The 24,787-nt window shown below is 39.4% G+C and overlaps 1 protein-coding gene across 4 annotated transcripts in view; it reads right to left on the bottom strand.

Moving 5' to 3' along the window:
* The window catches only part of THEGL (theg spermatid protein like), a 51,039-nt gene extending 26,936 nt beyond the window's left edge, over positions 1 to 24,103 (bottom strand). For 3 of the 4 annotated variants that reach the window (XM_039249021.1, XM_039249022.1, XM_039249024.1), the window contains exons 1-3: positions 23,498 to 24,103; positions 10,996 to 11,026; positions 2,405 to 2,470 (exon numbers count right to left, since the gene is read on the bottom strand). In XM_039249021.1, coding sequence (XP_039104952.1) covers positions 2,405 to 2,470; positions 10,996 to 11,026; positions 23,498 to 24,005 — 605 coding nt within the window. In that variant the 5' untranslated portion in view covers positions 24,006 to 24,103. The remainder of the gene's footprint in view (positions 1 to 2,404; positions 2,471 to 10,995; positions 11,027 to 23,497) is intronic. The other variant, XM_039249023.1, reaches the window with a different exon arrangement.
* Positions 24,104 to 24,787: the final 684 nt, after the last annotated feature.

Genomic DNA, 24,787 nt, shown 5'->3' with positions numbered 1-24,787 from the left:
ACAATCATATTGGTGAAAGAATAGACAAATAGATCAATAGGAAAATAGAGATCCCAGAAATAGATCCACACAAATACAGTCAGCTAGTCTTTGACAAAGGATTGAAGGTTATCTATACAGAAAAGATAGTCTTTTCAGCAAATGGTGCTAGAAAACTGGATATCCACATGCCAAAAAAAAAAAAAAAAAAAAGAATCTAGAAACAGACCTTACACCTACCACAAAACTAACTTGAAATGTATCATAGATACAAATGTAAAATGCAAAACTATAAAAATTCTAGAAGGTAACACAAGAGGAAATCTAGGTGATCTTAGTTTTAGCAATGCATTTTAAAATACAACCAAAGCATGATCCATGAGAGAAAAATTTGATCAACTTGATTTCGTTAAAATTAAAAACTTTTGCTCTACAAAAGACGAGCCACAGACTGGGAGAAAATATTTGCAAGGCCACATATCTGATGTCTTAATCCATTCAGGTTACCATACCAATACCAGAGATGGGGTGGCTTATAAACAAAAGAAGTCTATTCCTCACAATTCTGGGGGTTCAGAAGTCCAAGATCAAAGTATCAGCAGATTTGGTGCCTGGTAAGGACATGCTCTCTGGTTTATAGCCAGGCATATTGTTGCTGTGTTCCTACAATGCTGAAGGGGCAAGGGAGTTCTCTGAGGTCTCTATTATAAGGACGTTAATCCCATTCATGGGTGTGCCATCCTTATGATTTAATCACCCCCAAAGGCTTTACCTCCTAATACCATCACATTGAGGATGAGGTTTCAATATATGAATTTGGGGGTCTATAAACATTCAATCTATAGCATCTGAAAAAGGACTGGTATTGAAAATATACAGACAACTGTTACATTTCAACAATAGGAAACAAACAACCCAATTAAAAAGTGGGTAAAAGAACTGAACATACACTTCATCAAAGAAGATATGCAGATGGTAAATAAGCATATGAAATATGCCCAGTGTCATGTCATTAGAGAATTACAAATTAAAACAATGAGAAAGATAACACTACGCACCTTTATAATGGCTAAAATACAAAACACCAAATGCCAGTGAGGATATGGAACAACAGGAAGTATTATTCATTGATGGTGGGATTGGTAGACACTTTAGAAGATATTTGGCAATTTCTTATAAATCTAAACATATTCTTACCATATGACCCAGAAATTGCATTCCTAGGTATTTACCCAAGTGAGTTAAAAACTCTTATCCACACAAAAACCTGCACATCAATGTTTATAGCATCTGTATTCATAATTGCCAAAAATTAGAAGGAAACAACACATCCATCAATAGATGAATGGATAATCAAATTAGTCAGTGCTAAAAAGAAATGAGCTAGCAAGTGATGAAAAGATATGGAGGAATCTTAAATGCATATTAAGTGAAAGAAGCCAATCTGGGAAAGTTATGTACTATATCATTTTAACTATGCCATTCTGGAAAAGGCAAAACTATACATACAGTCAAAAAATCAGTGGTTGCCAGCACTTCAGACAGGGGCCACAGAAGGAAAGAGATGCATAGGTAGAATACAGATAATTTTTAGGGCAGTGAAACTATTTACATAATATTGTAATGGTGAATACATGACATGCGTTTGTCAAAGTCCATAGAACTGAACAACACACAAAATGAACCCTAATGTAAACTATAGGCTTTCATGTACATCACTATTTCTTCATCAGGTGTAACAAATGTACCACACTAACACCAGATGTTAATACGGGAAACACGAGGAGTGGGTAGTAATAGAGAAACTCTTTGTGTACTTCTGGCCAATTTTTCTGTAAACCCAAAACTACTTAAAAAATAAAGTGTATTATTTTGTAAAAGCAATAGGAGATGAGGAAAAAAAGGGAAAATTTTAAGGTTTTACTCAGGAACCAAAAAAGAAAAGGGGGAGTCCTGTGGCCAAGGATAGGAAGACAGTGGGTCCAACTGGCTGGAAATTCAGAGAACAGGTATTCTCTAGGCACAGGCTTAGAGACAGTATGTTAGGAGGAGTTGAACCCAAAGGATGGACACAAGATTTTCAAAGTGGTTTTCAAATCCGTATGTTTATTAGAATCATCTGGGGAGCTTTTAACACTCCCAATGCTTAGGCTGCACCCCAGGCAAAGTAAGTTAGGATTTCTGGGAATGGGGCCCAGGCATCAGTCCCAGGTGATTCTTTGTGCAGACAAACTTGAAAACTACTGACTTAGGGCTAACCCTCCATATGTTGACTTAACTGAGGGGACACTACTGGTTCAGTGGATTCAGCTGAGCACAGAGGTGAATAAACCTGGGATACAGGTTAGTGAGCAAGTAAGAATACTTACCTATTTAATGTAAGGAACACACTCTTCACAAATTAGACTATGTAATGTTGCCTTACCTATCTGGGGTTCCCCATTGCCTTTTAGGCCTAGAAAGATCTTGGATTCTCTTCCTAGAAAACAAACTAACAAATACCAGCTGATTAATTAAGAGAATGCTCAACAAATATGGTTATATTAGATGACTCCTACTCATACAAATCCTGTCTTGGGCAGGAGGAGGAGGGACCCAAAGCACTATTTGATGTAATCTGAAGAATACTGAAATCTCAAAGTATTCAAAAATATTGTGAACCCAAAATTCTCTCTCCTAGAATCATGGCTAATATAGTACATAGTGAAACAAAAACAATAAATATGCAATAAAACCAAGAGCACATTGTCTCCAGAAGATGCCAGGTAAAACACACACTTAATGGGGAAAACCCTCAATTCTCTTATTAATTTGTAAATGGCTTGATGGCACTGGATTCTGAAGAGATTGTACAGATAAATTTCAGTGAGAATATTTGGCTTTGGTAAAACTATGAAATAGGTAAAGTATACTTTGAGTACCACTCAACCCTTTTTCTTCCCTACTCTGCTCCTTTGAACGTTCACTGATTGTTCTGAATTTACCTACAGCAGAGTTTGTGCTCACCAAGTATTCATGTGTTCCTCTATATTTCCAAGCCTCCCTTCAGTAATTTAGAGCCATGTGAATAGAGTTATGTATAACTTCAGCAGAGGTGTTCAGTATCACTTCCAGGGCAACACACTTAAGAGCTAATGTGCCTGCTCCATTCCCCTCTTCCCCTATTGCGGTGACTCTGTAAGCCACATATTCTAGATGGTATAGCTAAAAGACAGAAGAGGTCAAGCCATCTCACACTCACTGTGACATCTCACACTCACTATGACATGATGGAGAAATAAACTTTTATTGCATTATGTCATTGAGTTTTGTATCAGATTTGTTATTGCAGCATTGCCTATCCTGTGGAGACTAATACACCACCTATGTTACTATAGATCATATTGTAATTATGTATCCACTTGCTTGGAGTTTGAAGGGCCCTTATTGGGTACAACACTTTTTCCCCCACAATTAAGAACTAACTAAAAACAGACACAGGAGTCAGATAAATAGAATAAAAATACTTTCTCTATTATTGATTAAATGATACTGATAACAGTAGTACGGATCCCTGATAATCCTGAACTGAACTTTCCCTCCAAAGCGGCAAGCCTCCCCCTGCAGGGGCTAAGTTTGCTATGTGACGGAGAACAGATCACAAAGATCACTCCCTATTGATAGACAGGTCCCAAAGAAATCTGATCCAGAAGGGGCCAGTTCTCTCTCTCTCAGTTCCATCAAATAGAAGTTATTTCCATCCCTCTCAGGAGTCTAATTAAGGGATAATAAGGAAAGAAGTCAGGAAAATTACTCAAAGGAAGTGCTTCTATGTACAAAAAGGAAAAGCATTCTTCCTAAAATTCACCTGAACTCTTTAATAGACTCTATTTTTTTCTTTTAGTTTCAAGTTTTTGTTTAAACTCCAATTAACACAGTGTAATATTAGTTTCAGGTGTAGAATTTAGTGATTCATCACTTGCATACAACATCCAATACTCATCACAACTGTCCTCCTTAATACCCACCACCCATTTAACCCACTCCCCTGCTTGCCTCCCCTCCAGCAATGCTGTTTGTTCTCTATAGTTAAGCGTCTGTTTTATGGTTGCCTCTCCCTTTTCCCCCTATATTCCTTTGTCTTGTTTCTTAAATTCCACATATGAGTGAAATCATATGGCATTTGTCTTTCTCTGACTTATTTCACTTAGCATAATAGTCTCTAGCTCCGTCCACATCATTTCAAATGGCAAGATTTCATTCTTTTTGATGATTGAGGAATATTCCATTGTATAAATATACCACATCTTCTTTATCCATTCATCAGTCAATGGACATTTGGGCTCTTTCCATAATTTGGCTATTGTTGATAATGCTGCTATAAACATCAGGGTGCATGTATCCTTTCAAATCAGTATTTTTGTAAATACCTAGTAGTGCAATTGCTGGATTGTAGTGTATTTTTAACTTTCTGATGAACCTTCAAACTGTCTCCCAGAGCAGCTGCTCCAGTTTGCATTCCCACCAACAGTGTAAGACGGTTCCCCTTTCTCTGCATCCTCACCAACATCTGTTGTTTCTCGTGCTGTTGATTTTAGCCATTCTGACAGGTGTGAAACGGTATCTCACTGTACTTTTTATATTTCCCTGATGATGAGTGATGTGGAGTATCTTTTAATGTGTCAGACATTTGGATATCTTCTTTGGAAAAATGCCTATTCATGTCTTCTGCCCATTTTTTTTTAACTGGATTATTTGTTTTTTGTGTGTTGAGTTTTAGAAATTCTTTACAGATTTTGGATACTAATCCTTTATCAGTTATGTCATTTGCAAATATCTTCTCCCATTCTGAAGGTAGTCTTTTAGTTTTGTTGATTATTTTCTTCGATGTGCAGAATCTTTTGATCTTGATAAAGTCCCAAGAATTCATTTCTGCTTTTGTTTCCCTTGCCTCCAGAGATGTATCTAGTAAGAAGCTGCTATGGCCAATGTCAAAGAGCTTACTGCCTGTGTTCTGCTCTGGATTTTAATGGTTTCCTATCTCACATGTAGGCATTTCATCCATTTTGAACTTATTTTTGTGTATGGTGTAAGAAAGTGGTCCAGTTTCATTCTTTTGCATGTTGCTGTCAAGTTTTCCCAACACCATTTGTTGAAGAGGCTGTCTTTTTCCCATTGGATATTCTTTGTTGCTTTGTCAAGGATTAGCTGACCATATAGTTGTGGGTCCATTTCTGGGTTTTCTATTTTGTTCCATTGATCTCTGTGTCTGTTTTTGTGCTAGTACCATACTGTCTTGATCACAGTTCGTAACACAACTTGAAGTCTGGACTTGTGATGCCTCCAGCTTTGCTTTGCTTTTTCAAGACTTCTTTGGATATTCAGTCATTTGTGATTCCATACAAATTTTAGAATTGTTTGTTCTAGCTCTGTAAAAAATGCTGGTGGTATTTTGATAGGGATTGCATTAAATTTGTAGATTGCTTTGGGTAGTATAGACATTTTAACAATATTTGTTTTTCCAATCCATAAGCATGGAATGTTTTTCCATTTGTTTGTGTGTGTGCCAGTTTCAATTTCTTTCATAAGTGTTCTATGGTTTACAGAGTACAGATCTTTTACCTCTGGTTAGGTTTATTCCTAGGTATCTTATGCTTTTTGGTGTGATTGTAAATGGGATAAATTCCTTGATTTCTCTTTCTGCTGCTTCACTATGGGTGTATAGAAATGCAACAGATTTCTGTACATAGATTTTGTATCCTGTGACTTTACTGAATTCATGTATCAGTTCTAGCAATTTTTTGTTTGTTTTTGTTTTTGATGTGAAAATACATCTTTCATTAATATAGCCTGGACTAGACACAAAATCAAATTATCCCAGTATCACAAAAGAGAGTTCTAGCAATTTTTGGCCAGGTCTTTTGGGTTTTCTAGAAAACTGTGAAAGTTTGACTTCTTCCTTGCCAATTTGGATGCCTTTTATTTCTTTTTGTTGTCTAACTGCTGTGGCTAGGACTTCCAGTACTATGTTAAATAACAATGGTGAGAGTGGACATCCCTGTCTTGTTCCTGGCCTCAGGGGAAAAGCTCTCATTTTTCTCCAGTTGTGGATGATATTAGTGGGTCTTTCATATATGGCCTTTATGACATTGAGGTATATTCCCTCTATCCTTACTCTGTTGAGGATTTTTATCAAGAATGGATGCTACATTTTGTCAAATGCTTTTTCTGCATCTATTGAGAGGATTGTAAGCTTCTTATTTCTTCTTTTATTAATGTGGTGTATCATGTAGATTGATTTGCAAATATTGAATAACCTTATAACCCAGAAATAAATCCCACTTGATCATGGTGAATGATTCTTTTAATGTACTGTTGGATTCTATTTGGTAGTATTTTGTTGAGAATTTCTGCACCTTATGTTCTTTAGAGATATTGGTCTGCAGTTCTCTTTTGCAGTGGGGTCTTTTTCTTAAAATAAGCCCTGGCCCTGGTGTCAGGCAGGATTCAGGCCTGACACAGTATGGGCAAATCCTTATGTGAAGCACATGGCCTCCCTAATTAAATGGTGACTGATGCATCTCCTTTCAGGAAAGTGCGGGGAAGCAAGGGGGAAAAATCCTTCAATCAGATTATCTATTTCCATGTTCCTCTAATTCATTTGCATTGCTTCAGCCTTTAATTACAACTTATTTGCCCCTTAACACCTTGCCTAAGCTATGCTAGGGGAGAAATGTAAGTAGGGATTTGATGCACACAAACCAGGCCACAGTGTTAACAGTGGGACAAATGAAGTGCCATTTTCTTACACCTGGGCAAGTTACTTAATTCCTAGAGTTTTAAGGAGTATGCAGTGGGGAGAGGGTTGCAATTTAAATAGGATGATCAAAGAAGGCATTACTGATCAGATTATATTTGAACAATGACTAGCTACCCAGATTTTTCAAGGAAAGATCTTCCCATTCCAATGGTTAATTAGCAAAAGCAAAGGCCCTGGGGCAGAAGCATGCCCCAGAAAAATAATAGGAGACCAGTGTGGTTAGCCTCGCCTATAAAGGAAAATAACTATATCCATCTTAAAGGGTTGCACACCTAGCAACTTCTAATCATGGAGTAGGTATTCAATAAATGTTAGTTCCTTTTTCCTTTCCCACTCACAACACCTAGTATCAAAGCCAGTATGTAGTCAATGCTCAGCAAATGCTAACCGAGTTTAACTAAATCAGTATTTGATTGTTTAAAATACAAATTCAGTTTAAGTGCCTTTTAAGGGAAAATCAGTAAACTATCAGTAAGCTTTTATCACTTGAAGAGGTTTCTAGATAAAATAGACTTGAAGGTAGCAAGAATGGTACCCCACATCCACACTCTTTTATCCCCGATGCCTAATACTGGACCCTTCTAGTTTCCCCCTTCACTATTGCAAGCAACCTATCTGCATTTTGTCCCTCAGGTCTCTGCTGCTTGATTCAAGAGTTCCCAGCCTGAAGTTCTCAAATACTTAAGGGATCTGCGAAGATAATAATGGAAGTCCACAACCTTTAGAATATTTCAAAAGGTCAAATGACATCCTACACCATTCACAGTCAGGCTGTAAGGGCTACTGCAAATACCAAATTTGTTTCTAAACTATATCATCTCCATGTTACCTCATACTGATAGGAGACTCTGATTAATACTTACATCTGCCCTTAATTTTTTAAAAATTAACAAATATAGTTTGTTTTGTGAGCAATAACAAAAAATCTTTCAAAACATGAGATTATGTTCATGGATAGATATAACTAAAAGGTACTTTGGTGGTAAAATGTTTGGGATCACCAATGTCATTGATAAGATGCAACCCACAAGCCATGCCTTTTAATATCTTAGAAACAATGAAGATACTGTCCATTGCTAGAGGAAAAAAAAAAAGCTACATCTTTATTCAACAGAAGAAGAGCTTCATCATGTAAGCACCACGTGAGTCCTGCCAAGAGAGCCTGAGCCAACTTTCCAGGGAGGGTGGCTAGGTGGAGGAAAAGAAAGCCAGAGTTGCAGACAAAACATCTTATATACATTAATCTTTTAAAGCAAGTTAGTTTCTGGCTTCCATCATCACTTCCAAGCCAAGGTTTCTCTTGCTACCTTTTTCTTCACTAGCTAAATAATGTTTCTTTAATGTATCGTTTTATAGACTAATGACAGTTTCCTACTTTATTCCTATAGACACTTTAATTGGGTTGTTACTTCAATTGGAAATAATCTCATTAACATTTGCTTCTTCTGTGTGGACATCTGACTAACATCTGTCCTCTTCATTCACTTCTGTATATTATGTCACCACAGCTACGCCTCCACCCTATCTCTTCATCTTACACAGGCTTCCCCCCTTCTTTCACGTCTTGCATTGCCTCACAGTGTCTAGTCATGGTCCTGTGCAGAAACAAAAGAATGTGGTTGAAGGACTTTCATGTTTGAAGGCAGATTTTTTAAAATGAGGATTACATTGCCGTCCCATGTCTTCATTGATTATTAGTCTCCTACAGTTTACCAATAGCTCAGAAAGTTTTTGAAATCCTTACCTTGGGTGCAGAACAATAAATATACCTTAATATAGTAGTAATTATGGTATTGATTACAGGTCTGAAGTGACTGGGTAATATAAACAATTCTCTCAGTCAAAATGTTCTTCTACATTTAACTATGTTGTTTATATTCAGAAAATATTTTCTTTCATAACAATCAGGCACATCATATTTGTTTAAAAATAATTTTTTAGTCAGTGGGGACAGGATTAAGTAATAAAGATAGCACAATTTCCTCATAGATCAAGCCAAATTAACCAGTGAAACAAAAGCAAGAAGTGGTATAACAACAAGAACAAAAATATGTTTTTTAAAAAACACTCTCTTCAGTTTTTTTTTTTTTAAGTATAAAAACTTATCGGGTATAAACTATTTCACTGTGTGCTTAGCCCCAGGGGAGTTTGCTTACCCGGCATACATTTATTTGAAGTAATGTGGTATGTTAAGTGGGCACTTGGTAATACTCAGTAAATGTTAGTTCTTCTACCACCTCTTCTAACTCAGCCACCATATGACCTTGGGAAAGTGACATAATTTCTCTGAATTTCATTTTCTCTCAGTAGAATCTAGTTGATTATATTTGTCCTGTAAACGTCTCAGGAGTCTTGTGAGAAAAGAAATTTTTTTTAAAATGTAAATCATTACATAAAGATAAGGTAGTGGTATTTACTGCCTGGAAGAGTTGAGGGGGGAGAAAACTAGAAAACAAAGCAAATAAGAAATCCAAAAGAGTTGGGGCACCTGGATGGCTCAGTCACTTAAACGTCCAATTCTTGATCTCAGCTCAGGCCATGATCTTACTGTTTCGTGGGTTTGAGCCCCACGATGGGCTCTGTGCTGTCAGCACAAAGCCTGCTTGAGATTCTCTCTCTCTCCCTCTCTCTCTCTGCCCTTCCCCTACTTGTGCTGTCTCTATCACTCTCAAAAGAAATAACAAAAAAACTTTAAAAATCCAAAAATGTCTAAATAATAATAAACATAAATGTTAAACAATAACAATAAACATGAATGATTTAACGCACTTTATTTTTTTTAATTTTTTCATGTTTTATTTATTTCTAGGAGAGAGAGAGAGACAGCGTGAGCAGGGGAGGGTCAGAGAGAGAGGGAGACACAGACTCTGAAACAGGCTCCAAGCTCTGAGCTGGCAGTCAGCACAGAGCCCAACGCAGGACTCGAACCCACGAACCGTGAGATCATGACCTAAGCGAAAGTCGGACGCTTACTTAACCGACTAAGCCACCCAGGCGCCCCTGATTTAACCCACTTTAAAAGAATGGATACATGGGGCGCCTGGGTTGCTTAGTCGGTTAAGCGTCCGACTTTCACTTAGGTCATGATCTCGCGGTTCGTGGGTTCGAGCCCCACATCGGGCTCTTTGCTGACTGCCAGCTCAGAGCCTGGAGCCTGTTTCAGTCCGTGACTCCCTCTCTCTCTGACCCTCCCCTGCTCACACTGTCTCTCTCTCTCTCCTAGAAATAAATAAAAACATTAAAAAAAATTTTAAAAGAATGGACACAATGTGTAGCAACATGGATGGACCTTGAGGGTGTTATGCTGAGCGAAATAAGTCAGGCAGAGAAGGACAAATATCACATGTTTGCACGTATAGGAGGATTAGGAGGAACTTAACGGAGGACCATGGGGGAGAAGAAGGGGGGAAATGGTGGGGGAAATGGTGGGGGAAAGGGAGAGAGGCAAACCATGAGAGACGCTTGAATGCTGAGAAGCAAACTGAGGACTGATGGATGTGTGGGGGAGGGGGGAGATGGGCATGGAGGAGGGCACTTGTGGGGATGAGCACTGGGTGTTATATGGAAACCAATTTGACAATAAACTATTTGTAAAAAAATAAAAAAATAAAAGAATGGATACAAATAAAATTATTATTATTTACTTCTCATCTATATGAGCTATTGATATGAATCCTTGCTTTTTCTCTTTAATGATTCTACTCTGTTACCTCTTCTAGCTCCATTTCAGCCAAATAAAGAAGAAGCATCGATTATTCAGGAGGCATCTATTTTGTGCACTGTAGGTACAATTTCTCTTTCCCATAGAGAAATTTCATTAGCTTCTGTACTTGAAATAGAGATGAGGGGAGATTGGGACACATTGACCCGGAGCTTCACAAAATATGTCACATGAGATTGTCAATGCAGCATCCCAAGTCCCTTAAAGGTTCAGACCTAACATGTAATATACAACTAGTGTTTAGCAAACAAGTAAAACACTGAGTGGATCTAAGGGGAGTTTTCCTATATCTCCATCTTCTTCCCCCATCACACTTCTTAATCACTTTATCTCTTGTTTCCTTTTTTACATTGGAATTGTCATTAAAAACAGGCCTTATGACCAAGAAAAAGCACAGGAACCCCCAAGATAGGCTTTCCCTTCAAACGCCCCAGATTGAGTCTGTGCCATCAGCTAGTTAGAGTCTGGAAGAATAGTACTACACCTATAATCTTACCATTTCCTGGCAATGCCAAAGAGACCAGTATCTATAAAAAGAAAAGTAAAAACAAACATTAGATTCAATAAGAATCAAAGACACGATAAAGACAGCATCACAAATCAATAGAAAAATAGTCTTTGAAAAATAACTATCAAGGGGAATGGCCAAATTAAATATGTCACACTATACACCAAAATAAGTCACAGGTAAATCAAGGAGTTAAGTATTTTTTTTAAAAACTGAATTAGAGGGATGCCTGGGTGGCTTAGTCATTTAAGTGTCTGACTCTTGATTTTGGCTCAGGTCATGATCTCAGGTTTATGGGACTGAGCCCTGTGCACTGTCAGTGCAGAGCCTGCTTGGGATTCTCTCTATCCCTCTCTCTGCCCTTCCCCCTGCTCTCAAAAATAAACATTTTTTAAAATATTTAATTAGAGCAAAAATAAGAGAATATCTTATTTTAAAATTGAAATTACTAGACTTAATCTGAATCAAAGACAACAAAAGATATAGAGGAAAAAGATAAATAGATTAAAATATTTAAAACTTAAAACTTCTGGGTGCCAAAAATTAAAACTTAAAGAGGAAATGAAAATATTTGGCAACAATATGACAAAGGGTTATTAGTCTTAATACCTGAAGATTATAAAAGTGTAGATGAGTAAGAAAACACCAAGGTATGTGTCAAAAGTTGAATGGACAAAGGATAGAAACTGAATTCATACATGTAGACATAAAACATATATGAAGACATAAAGACATAAAAAGATGTATTTATAAGACAGAAAAGAAAAAGTTTATGTTTGCTTGTAATCAAAACAATGTAGTAAAGGATGAGATTATTTTTTAAACTATAAAATTAGCAAAAAATTTTTGCAAAGGATAATGAAACACTAGATTTCAGGTCAGGTCATGATATTGCAGCTTTTGAGTTCAAGCTCCAGGTCAGGTTCTGCTCTCTGCACTGACAGCATGGAGCCTGCTTGGGATTCTCTCTCTCCCTTTCTCTCTCTGCTCCTTCCCTGCTTACTTTTTTTTTTTTCCTCTTTCTCAAAATATATAAATTTATTTAAAAAAAAAAAGAAGAGTAAAATGAGATGAGTCTTTTTGTGTACTGCTGGTAGAAATCTAAACTAGTACACTTTAGGCAAAATAATGTGGCAGTATAAATCAGCAATGCTTGTATTCCTTAATCTAATTCTACTTGTAGAAATGTACCCTAAAGAAATTATTCCAAGTTTAGGCAAAAATGTATGCACAAAAGTGTTCATTGCAGTATCAGTGGAAAATTGGATACACCTGAAATGTCCAAAACAGAAGAAATGGTTAAGCAAATTAATAATCATGTTTAGTTTTTTTTCTAAATGTGGGGAAATGTAATCGATCATACAGGTCAAGCTATGTAAAGGCCTATTATAATAGGCCACAGAAGGACAGATTGTTCCAGACAGTTTCTTCTTGGAGTTTTTAATCATACCTGAGACTTCTGAAATACCACTTCCTACCCTCTGAAGTGTTTTGGGTAAAGAAAAGTGAGTGTTCTCTGGCATGAGACAAACATGATTCATACCCTAGTTCTGTCACTCAGCTTTACAACCTTGGATAAATTACTTACCTTCTCTGAGACTCAGTATTCCTTCTCTGATAGGGGGTAATGGGTATGTCTGTATAAGTAGTAGTGACACAAATATAAAGTACTCTGCAAATAGGAGATGAATGGTACTCAGAATTACTAGTTACTACTTTAGTGTTTCAAAGTGGCAGCACTTCAAGAAACACAGCAACCTAGTATTGATCAGGCTCCTACTACGTATAGCAGGATGCCAGTGATGAGAGAAAATGAGCAGGACATGTTTACCTCTCGAGGAGTTTACACCAGAGTAGGAGATAGGCTACAAAGTTGGAAAAAAAAAAAAAAGTAAATGGAATTTTTGAATTGGGATATTTTCTATTACTCTACTTTTTTTTTTTTTTTTTAATGTTTACTTATCTTGAGGAGGGAGGGACAGAGAGAGAGGGAGAGAGAATCTCAAGCAGGCTCCACACTAGTGCAGTGCTGCACATGGGGCTCGATCCCACAAGCTGTGAGATCATGACCTGAGCCAAAATCAAGAGTCCAATGCTCAACCTACTAAGCCACCCAAGAGCCCCCTATTACTCTACTTTTTAAGGCTAAACTGACTCAGACCGAAAGAAAAAGGGAAGAGTAGTCCTCCAAATATACCCCTTGTGCCCAGCCATCCTGTCATTCATGACAGATGCAACACTGTCCCGTGGACTTTTCACATATATCAAGCTTGGTTTCCAGCTTTATATACACAGGTCAGCACTCATGCAAATACTGATAATATGAATGAATAACACTTTTCCTATTGCCCTTTCATAGTAGTTTCTCCCACAGGTAGAGACTGCAGTCTTATTTTGGAAATACTTACAGTGTTATCTTACCAATTGGTGGGATAGAATAGCTCTCAGGTGGCTATTGTTAGCTAATGTCCCAAACAAGGCAGAGTCACAATGGTTTCCAAACTAGAATCACCCTGGAGTCTTTTAAAAATTGTGGGGCACCTGGGTGGCTCAGTCGTTTAAGCATCTGACTTCAGCTCAGGTCATGCTCTCACTGTTGGTGAGTTCAAACCCCGCATCGGGGTCTGTGCTGGCAGCTGGGAGCCTGAAGCCTGCTTTGGATTCTGTGTCTCCCTCTCTCTCTGCCCCTCTCCCTATCTCTCTTTCTCTCTCTCTCAAAAATAAACATTAAAAATTTTAAAAAATAATAGTAGGGCCCAGGGGCACCTGAGTGTTTCAGTTGGTTAAGCATCTGACTTCAGATAAGGCCATGATCTCACTGTTCATGGGTTTGAGCCTTGCATTGGGCTCTGTGCTGACAGCTCAGAGCCTGGAGCCTGCTGCAGATTTTGTGTCTCCCTCTCTCTCTCTGCCCCTCCCCTGCTCACTTTGTCTCTCAAAAATAAATACATGTTTAAAAAAAAAAAAATTGTAGGGCCCAGGCTACACCCTAGACTAATTAAATCCACAATCTTTGGAAGTGCAACACAAGCACTGGTATTTTTCAAAGCAGACAAGTTTGAGCTCTACTACAATATTGTTTAATGAATAAGGCTACTGGCTCTGGAATCAGACAGCCTGTAACCAAATCCTGGCTCTAACCAGGAGAGAAAGGGAAAGCATTTCAGAAGAAATGGCAAGCATAAAGGTTGAGGTGGAATCAAGCAAAAGACACAGTAGGGCAGTTGGTCAGCGTGTCTGGAGGAAAGGGAGAGGACAGCAGAATTTGTGGTTAAGCCAGATCCCAATGAGCCCTGCCAGAGTTTGGCTACCAGGAGGAAGCCCCTAAAGGAGTTTGAGCAAAATGACGAATAACATCTCCCTCTAAGAGATCATCAGAACATTATGGCTGTGTTATGCCCCTTAAATGCCCGTAGTTTATTCTGTATTTTATTCTGTAACACACAAACCACATCACACATGTTGCCACCTCCAGCGAAAAATGAGATGATCCAAGCCATTTGATGGAGAAGGCTGCCATCTGCTGGGAGAAAGCATGACTAAATCTGTTCTTCCCAGATGCCAGCGATGAGGCGTTGTTCACTGTGAGTCCCAGTGCAAGCACAAGTAAAGCATTTTGTAACACGACAAGGATGAAATATTAAAGTACCGCTGTTCTCCACTTCGTCCTCCATCCTGCTTCCTAAAGAGTCCATGTTTGAGGTGTTCAGCCTCTAGTAATGAGTTGTACCGAATGGTGTACAACTGACCTACAAAGTAAAGGCGGGAAGTACGTCTCAGAACAGATCTAGGGGGCATAGGAAGAGAGGGTAAGAGAGAGGCAAGGCGGAGTTTGAGAGAAATAGGAAAGCTATTTTTGGAGACTAGCTGTCATGATGATTGGGACTCGGGAAGAGAAATGCCTCAGGAGCATTTTAGCAGGTTTTGCTCTATGTATCCCTTCCAGGTACTTCAGGAAGAGACCTACTTTATTTTTCAAGGCTTTGTGAAGTAAAATTTGTGCTTGTTTTGTGTACTCTATTGTTTGGAGATTGATCTTGAAGCAGTCCATTCTATTTTGGGTATGACTATGTAAACAGTGGGATGTTCTTTGACATGATGTAATAAGCTATGTGATCTGTTACTACTATTCATTCTTTTTGCTCCTCTCATAGGCACAACTCCCTAGCACTATGCTCCCCACTGCGTTAGCTCAGGGTCATTAGACAAGAGATAGGAGAGCATGGGAAAGGGTTTTGCTTGAAGGAGGGAAGGCAGAGGCAGGAGAAAGGGCAAGTCCTTCCATTTGGCTAAAAGATGATGACGACAACAGAAACCAGAGACTTCTGTGCAAACTAGAACCCAAAACTAGCACTTTTGTGACACATTTTCTCAAATTTCAAATCTATTTTTCATGTTCATTTTTACCCACTTTCATCTATGTTGAAGATGGCACTGGCAACTAGGTAGGTTCTAAGAAAGCTGGATTTATAACCCACACACGGAGCACTTGGGTGGCTCTGTCAGCTAAGTGTCAGACTCTTGATTTCAGCTCAGTCATGATCTCAGAGTCATGAGACTGGTTGTGAGATTGAGCTCCTTGCTGGACCTTGTGCTGAGCGTGGAGTCTGCTTAAGATTTTCTCTCTCTCGGAGGCGCCTGGGTGGCTCAGTCGGTTAAGCGACCGACTTCGGCTCAGTTCATGATCTCACAGTTGTGGGTTCAAGCCCCGCGTCAGGCTCTGTGCTGACAGCTAGCTCAGATCATGATCTCACAGTTGTGGGTTCAAGCCCCGCGTAAGGCTCTGTGCTGACAGCTAGCTCAGAGCCTGGAGCCTGCTTCGGATTCTGTGTCTCCCTCTCTCTCTGACCCTCCCCTGTTCATGCTGTCTCTCTCTCTCTCTCAGAAATAAATAAAACATTAAAAAATTTAAAAAAAAAGATTTTCTCTCTCTGCCCCTCTCCCTGGCTCAAGCTATCTCTAAATTTAAAAAAAAATTTAAATAAACTTTAAAAACACTTTATAATTCACACCAAACACCAGGATAAATTCCAAATGTATCGGAGATTTAAATGTTTTTTTAAAGATTATAAAAGAAGACACAGGGGTAATTCCTTCATAACCTAGAAGTGGAAGAAGGACTTTCTAATTATAATTCCATACAAAAGCCATAAGAGAAATGACTGATATTATTATAAAAATATTTTTATGGCAAAATAAAACAAAATAAAAATAAGCAAAAACAAAGAGACAACCAAGAAACAGAAAAAAATAGCCCATACATATCCCAGACAAAGGGCTAATCTTGGAAGTAAGAAAAATACCTAGCAAGGCAAAAGGAAAACAGGCAAAGGACATGAAAAAATATATATCAAAAAAGATGCTTAATATCATCCAGATAGTAAGATAAAGGCAGATTAAAACTTAATTGACATACTAGTTTTTTATCAATTAGATTTTCAAAAAGCCAGTAGTTCAACCACACACTATAATGCTGAGGCTATAGAGAAAGAGACACTTCCATTGCTCGTGGGCATCAACTCCCATGGAGGGTGATTTTGATAAACCAAAGTTCCAGATGTGTTTACCCTTCAGTAATCCCACTTCTGGAAATTTATTCTACAGATATGCCTGCATGACGTGTACTAAATGACATCACATACAGGCTTATCTATTAAAGCATTGCTTGTAATAGCAACATCCTGGAAACAAACAAGGTGTTAAACTAGTAGTGGCACAACTATGTAATAAAACATGGAGCATCTCCTTTTTTTTAATGAAAAAACTCTGTATGTGGTTATATGGGAAGATAAAGTGTCAAGTAAAGAGTGAAGAATAGTATGGCTTATGTTACCCTTTGATAAGAAAGGGGGAACACACACACAAGCTTGTACAGTATTTCCTTGTATTTATATAAAGATGCACAGAAATGAATAAAAGTGGTTACTTATAAAAGGGGTTAGGGGCGCCTGGGTGGCTCAGTTGGTTAAGTGTCTGACTTCAGCTTAGGGCATGATCTCACAGTCTGTGGGTTTGAGCCCCACATCAGGCTCTGCACTGACAGTTCAGAGCCTGGAGTCTGCTTCAAATTCTGTGTCTCCCTCTCTTTCTGCCCCTCCCTTGCTCTCACTCTGTCTCTCTTGCTTTCTCTCAAAAATAAATAAACATTTTTTTTTTAAAAAACAGAGAGAGGGGACAGGGTGGGAGGTAGACATTTCCTTGTAGTCTTCTATTGTTTTGGGGTTTTTTTTGTTTTTTTTTTTCAGGGATATTGTTTTGGTTTTTTAATCATGTAAACGTCTTACAAATTTCAAAAAAGCTTTAAGTTAAAAAACTTTACTCAATATGATTTCCCCCCACACTCCCACACTTTCCTGAGATTCTTTTAAATTATTTCCCTGATCCCTTATAAATCCAAGTTAAGTAGTCTGCGTTCTGTATGCTTGAGATTAAATATTAATCTCTATTTCAGCCTATTTTAGGTAAGTAGCTTAAATGAATTCTTTGTTCCTATTTTTTTCTGAGCCTTTCTTCTCCATTTAAAATAGAAGTAGTAATGCCATTAAACTAAAAAAAATGAAGTATCCTGTAGGATTCTCCAATTACTTTACTTTGTATGCTATACGAATGTGCTATGTTATCGATGTGTTCAGCCTCCCCATCCACACTGACAGTCCTTCAAGGACAGGATCCATGTCTTACTCATCTACAGCTCAGTATCTACACCCTCAATATAGTAAGTGCTCTATAAATTTTAACAGTGACACCCATGACTAGGCGATGCTATATTAGTAAGATGATGGACCCTATTCTATAATATAAATTTTTAAATTATGCGCACAACCAAACTGCCATGTCTCAGTCATCTTTACACCCTCACAGGACACAAAGAGTGCTTTAGTAGATGCTCAGCAAACATTTGTTTGTTTGTTTTTAAAGTATTTATTTATTAGAGAAAGGGAGAAAGAGAGAGGGAGAGAGAGAGGATCTCAAGCAGGGTCTGCACTGTCAGTGCAGGGCCCAACACTGGGCTCAAACCCACAAATGGTGAAATCATGACCTGAGCCAAAACCAAGAATTGGATGCTTAACTGACTTGAGTCACCCAGGTGCCCCAAATGCTTGTTGGATGAAGAAATCTTATTGAGTGAACAGAAGCATGGTGACATGTTGGCTAAATATTGCCTAATATTTACACGATTGTATGTAAATACTATACAAATATGCTAGATGCTTATTTAGCTTTACTAAGGGAATTAATGTAAAGACTTAGAATTTTTAACAAGGAAAATCTAGAAAACAAATTGAGAAGATAGAGAGTTTTGAAAGCAGTAGTTTTTAAAGCAGAGTCTGAGAGTCTCATCATCACACTCGTTCAGAGGGGTCTGTCATGGTCAGGGAAGGCCCTCTAAGAGCTAGGCTTTCCCACCTTTTAAAATGTGGACTGGCAGAGAAAGACAAATACCATATGATTTCACTCATATGTGGAACTTAAGAAATACAACAAACAAAACATGGGGAAAAACCAAGAAACAGACTCGTAACTATAGAGAACAAACTGATGGTGACTAGATGGGAGGTAGGTGGAGGATGGGTTAAATAGGTGATGAGGGTTAAGGAGTGCACTTGTGATGAGCACCAGGTGAGGTAAGTGTTGAATCACTAAATTCCACACCTGAGGCTAATATTACACTCTTAACTAACTGGAATTTTTTAAAAAGATTTTTTAAGAAAACTCTTAGGTAATCTCTACACCCAATGTGGGGCTCGAACTCACAACCTGGAGATCAAGAGTTGCACACTCCACTGACTGAGCCATCTAGGTGCTCCATAACAACATGAACTCAGAAGAAGAAAAAAAATTTTAAAGAAATAGAAAAAAAACCAAACCAAAATAAAATAAAAATGTGGACGGGGACCATTGATAGGAATTAATCATGAGGCAAAATCCTGGAAAACAGTTAAGTATCTAGGGAGACGAAACCACAAATACAGATTCTGAAGCCGGAGCAAGTATGGGATTGGCCTTTTAGAGAACAGAAAAGAAGCCTGTATGACTGGGCAGAGTAAGCAGGAGGGAGAGAGGGAGGAGATGAGTTTAGGGGACCCATGGAACGCTACAGACCCCTGCATAGGTTTGGTTTATCCTAAGAGCAACAAGAAGCCACAGGCAGGATTATATAGCAAGGGTGGCATCCTTATTTTATAAAATAGCATCCAGTTTGATCAAGTCAAAAAAATTACTACGTCTCCGGCTCCTCTTCCTTCACCTTCAAATCCAATGCATCCAATGCAAGTTCTTTTAGTTTTTTTTTTTTTCCTGAATTCATTTATTTCCAGTGCTGCACCCTCATCCCAATTATGACCATTTCTCACCTGGATTTCTACAAAGGGTTTCCAAGTAGTCTCCCTGCTTCTACTCTTGTTTCCCTGCAATCTCTTTGCTATTTTCTGGAAGCACTCAGTTGCAGGAATGAGGGTGTAATAGGAATGAGAGAAAAATCAAGACTTCTGTCTCAAAGTGTATTATATTTGTCATGCCTACGATATACCCAAATGGAGATGTCCAGTAGACAGTGGAACTCCGGAAATGAATGTGGGACTCAGGAAAGAGAGTAGAGCTGGAATATATAAATTTAGGAGGCATCCATATAGAGATGTTATTTAAATCCATCAGTGTACATATGAATTGTAAAGTGGTGTAAAGTGAATTAAAAAAAAAAGAAAGAAAAGGGGTTAGGATGGAGTTCTTTAGAGTTCAGGAAAACAGGGAGGGCTCAGCAAGTTTGCCCCACAAGCAAGCAGTCAGGTAGGTGATAAAACTGGAGGACTGTGGTGTCATAGAGGCCAAGAGAAGGAGGGACATGTTTCAAGAAAGGAGTGGTTAATTATATTAAATGCTGCCAAGAGATCAAATAAAATAATAATACTAACATCACTACTAAGAATGGCTAATATCTACTAAGTACTTATCACATACCACAATATGCTTTAAAAGCTTTATAGGTATAAACTCATTTAATTTTCTTAACAACCCTTAAGATAGAAAAGGAACCACTGGATTTGGTGACACAGAGGCTAAATGAAAAAAATCTTTCATTCAACAAGTCCTGACTTGTTCCAGGCACTGTTTGAGGCATTGAGGATGAAACAGTGGAAAAGGTAAAGGTTTTGCCTTCCGTGAGCTTCATATAAATAGTAAACAAATAGACACATGATACTGTACAGTCAATAAGATAAGTACTTTTAAAAATATGAGCAGGTCAAAGAGGTTCTTTTTGACAAAATGATCTGGTATGTCTTTATAAGGCAACAAATACTTGAGGTAAGGGCTCCTGGAAGAGGAAAAGCCAAATGAAATGACTATGAGATGGCAGCAATGAGGCCCACGTGGCTTGAGAATAGAGACGGTGTGGACAGTAGTGGGACATTTGGTTGCGGAGGCAGTCCTGGTCCAGATCACGAGGGGCCTTGCAGGCCTGCTAAGGGCTTCAGATTACAAACTAAGTGAGATGAGAACCCCCTCTGGAGAGGTGAAAGCAGGAAAGCTGCATATTATTTATGTTCTAAAGACCTGTGATTACTATATGTACAATAAATTGGGGAATGGTGGGGGGTCGGGATGGGACCAGAGTGGAAGCAAGAGTAAGCTGAAAGCTACTATAGTAGACCAAGCAAGAGATGACAGTGGGTTACAAAGATGATGAAGCTTTAGATGTTAATAAATGGTCAGTTATTATATATCTCAAAATTGGGGTTTGCTAATGGTTTGGAGGCTGGGTATGAGAGAAAAACAGATGTCAAGAATGACTCCAAGGTTTTTTATCCTAGCACCTGGATAAATGAGTGATGATACCATTTGCTGAAAAGGGGAACAATAAAGGAAGAACAAGCTAGGATGTGGAAGTATTAGTTCAGTCATGGACACATTCAATTTTGCATGCAAACTAGATATTCAAACTAGGGATATTAAATACACAATTGGTTATAAAATTGAGGGCTCAAGGGAGAAATCTGAGAAGTTACCAGCATACAATTAAAGCCATGGAACTGATGACGTAACCCAGGGAACCTAGAAGCTGGGAAAAGAAGTAGGATCTAGCAAAGAAAACTGAGTCAGGAACAATTGATGAGGTAGGATGACAATGAAGACAAATAAAGACATCCAAGAAAGAGGGAATGAATGTGTCAAATGAATAGATGAGGATGAAGAATTAAACTATTGATTTTGGCAAGAGCAACTTCAGCCAAGTAGAGGAGATGAACATTTAAGTGGTTCTCAAGAGAATGAGAGGAGAGGATATGGAGATAATGTCTTATAGACAACTACTGTTTTTGAGAATTTTTCTCCAAAGAGGAGCAGAGAAATAGAAGTAGTACCTGGAGGGGTACCTGGGGTTAAGGGAGTTTTTTGTTTGTTTGTTTGTTTGTTTTAAAGATAGGAGTTATTGCTCATGTTCATGTGCTGCATAACCCAGTAGAGAAAATAAAATTACGCAGGAGAAAAGAGGGGCTTTTTCTCCTCTTTTAGGACAAAGAGCTTAAAGTTAGATAAGATGGGATCCTACCCTTTAATAGGAATAAAGACAGTATATCCATATTTAACAGGAGGAAACATAGAGTACATATGTACAGATGCTGGTAGTTTGGGTAGATTTCATGTTGGAAAATGAATTGACAGGGGAAATGTAGTATGTTTGCCAAGCAGTGCTAAGAGACCATTTGAATTTCAAGGTCATTAATTTAAAATCAGTGAGCATAGTTGTTTTTCTCTTGTCATTGGTTTTCTTATTTTTTTTTAAAATATTTTTATTTATTTCTAGGAGAGAGAGAGAGAGAGACAGCATGAGCAGGGGAGGGTCAGAGAGAGAGGGAGTCACAGACTGAAACAGGCTCCAGGCTCTGAGCTGGCAGTCAGCACAGAGCCCGACGCGGGGCTCGAACCCACAAACTGCGAGATCATGACCAAAGCGAAAGTCAGACGCTCAACCGACTAAGCCACCCAGGCGCCCCTGTCATTGGTTTTCAAGTGCAGGCAAGAATTGGACTGAACTGGGCAAGAATGACAGGAGAAGCAAGGGAGGTAAGGATATTTGCAAAGGAGTGAGTCCATTGGTGGACCATGGACCATCAAGTAAGTAAAGGCAGACAGAAGACAAAAGGTAGTGATATATGTACAAAAGGTAGTGAAAGGTTAATAGCATCAATAGCTTTAGAGGTGTGATTATGGCAAGAACAAAGTTCTTCAGGAGACAAGAGTGGAATCCAAAGCACAAGTGGAAGATTTTGCTTTTTATATAAAAAGGCACAATTCTTCTCTGAAATATGGGGGGAAAAATCCATAAATGTAAATTTGGGCAAGACAATAGGTTAGTGGCAAAAATAAATACATAAATAAATGAGAGAGCCCATGATTGATTGCTTCTATTTGTTCAATAAAGTGTAAGGCAAAGTCTTCAGCTGTTTGGAGATCAAAAGTATAACATCTGGAGGAGAGTAAACAGGACAGTTAGTCACCTTCTCAGAGACTAGGAAAACTAACTTACTAGGTGAATAAAGGGGGATTGCTAGAAGTATTGAGTGACCGACTAAGATTTGTGGTCATGAAACTGAAATAAAAGCAATCACATGACTGTATGACTTTGTACAGTAAGAGTCAGCTACTCAGGTGCAGGCAGAGGTGGATGGTTAGGTTTAACCAGGGCTGGGGTTTTGCCAAGAGAAGTATGGTAGACAGCCAAAGAGTAAAAGGAGTAGGGGAATATATGAGCCCCTGATAGACCATAGAAAAGAAGCTGATAAAGAGGAGTCTAGGAGAACATGAGAGTAAAAGTGGTCGGCTGAGGGACAGAAGTCCAATTTGGACAAAGAATTGGTTTTTTTTTTTTTTGTGGGGGGGGGGGGCGTCATCAAGGAGAGGTCATAAGTGAACCAGTGGGTTTAGAGCAAGGAATGTTTATACCCAAGACTATCAGCTCTGTCACTTTGTGAATTTGGTGAGGACTATAAACATTTAGTAAATGTACATTTTTAATTCTGGAGTATTTTGTTACTACAAGTTTAACAACATAATAGCTAGCATTTATTGAGTGTCACCAGGTGCCAAATACTGACAAAAATATCCTTCCTTCAAGGATACCATCCTTTAATTGGGGAGAAAGATAATGATGTAATACAAAATCTTAAGTGCTATGATAGAGTCATGTTCGAAGTGGCAACCCAGAGAAAACGCAATGACTAACTGTAGTGAAGAATTAAGGGCTTTAAAGAGAAGTTACAATGAGTAACCAAGGACAGCTAGGAGGTCATCAGGTGAAGTGAAGAGATTCAGTTTTTCTCATTACCAGAGTCTCAATTACCCATCAGAGGACTGCAAAGCAGCAGGTAAATGACACAAAAATGACCTTCCTTTAAAACAAGGTGAGCTCTTGCATGCAAACATCCACATTAGGACCCCCAGTTCTACACAGGGCGGAGTTGCTCAGTGCCTTTGGAAGGGCCCCAGCACCTACCACTTAGACAAGACTGCGGAATCCGAGGCGGGAATCTGGTCACCAGAGAAGGGGCGGTCGCCAGGGTGGCGCTGGGAAGCACCTCGACTTTGTGGGGCTTGTGGGTCTCGCGAGGAGCAGGGGGACCCCGGGGCTTACTGGACTTGCTCAGTACATGGGGCTCGTAGGCTTCATGGGGCTCCTGGGGCTCACAGGATTCGTAGGGCTCATAGTGTCTGTGGGGCCCATAAGGCTTGTGGGGCTCATAAGGTTTGTGGGGTTCAGATGTCTCCTCGGACTCATAAAGGTCGATGCACAGGTCTTGCGTGCTCTGCTCGTTGGCCTCCCCCGGTTCCTCCGGCTCCTCGGGTTCCTCGGGTTCCTCAGGCTCCTCAGGCTCCTCAAGACTGTGCACGTCGAGGAGCCTGACTACAAACGGCTTCTGAAAGGTTGTGCGGGGAACGGCTTTGTCGGTCGTGTCATGCCCATGCGAAAACGCAGGCAAGCCTGAACGTTCTAGGCTCTCCATTGGCGCCCAGAAGCTCCCGCTGCGCGCGGGGCCGACGCTCTCGGCGTGACACAGTCGCGCTGTTTGTCTTCTGCGCTCTCCGTTGGGGCCGGGGTGGGCGGCGCCTAGGCCACGCCCCCCGCCCCGCCTGCCGCAGCAGCCCCGCCCTAGGGCCCTCCCAGCACGTTCTCCGGTTGCCAAGGGGACGCGTCTCAGCCCTGGGGCCCTGCAGCGCGCGCCATCGGGCGGAGAGAAACCGGTGAGGTCCTGACCAGCTGTTCCGTGTGTTACTGACGAGGACTCTGGAGCGCTCTCGGTAGCTCTGTGTTACTTGCCGAGGCCTTGAGGCAGAATATACCAGCTTCCAGTGTAGTTACAGCTGCGCTCAGACAGAGGAGCCAGGTCGCTGTTCGGTTCAGAGGTTCTCTGGCGCCGTTTCTCCTTAGGCCTTTGTTCCCTAATCACGCTGGGATGAGTGATATTCTAAGGCCCTAGATCCCTAAGATTGATTTCCATCAGTTTCTAGTAAATGCACAACATTCATAATGTGGGTGTGAGGGATGGGCGAGACCAATATGTCGCTGGGTCCAAACTTCATATTCAGGAGAAATCTCAAATTTAGATTTTTAAATTTTTCTTCACGTGAAGTTTACACACAGTCACAAAGAAACACAGCATTAAAAGAAAATATATTCATCTACAACTTGTGTCTCGTTATAGGGCACACTAGCTACTGAACAGTGCACTATAAATCGTTTTTTGTAAACCCTGTATTATCTTGTGAACAGCACAACCTTGTGATA

This window comes from Hyaena hyaena, unplaced genomic scaffold, assembly GCF_003009895.1.
Source record: "Hyaena hyaena isolate Hyena2069 unplaced genomic scaffold, ASM300989v1 scaffold_329, whole genome shotgun sequence".
Classification (NCBI taxonomy): domain Eukaryota; kingdom Metazoa; phylum Chordata; class Mammalia; order Carnivora; family Hyaenidae; genus Hyaena; species Hyaena hyaena.
This window is presented reverse-complemented; position numbering and strand designations above follow the sequence as displayed.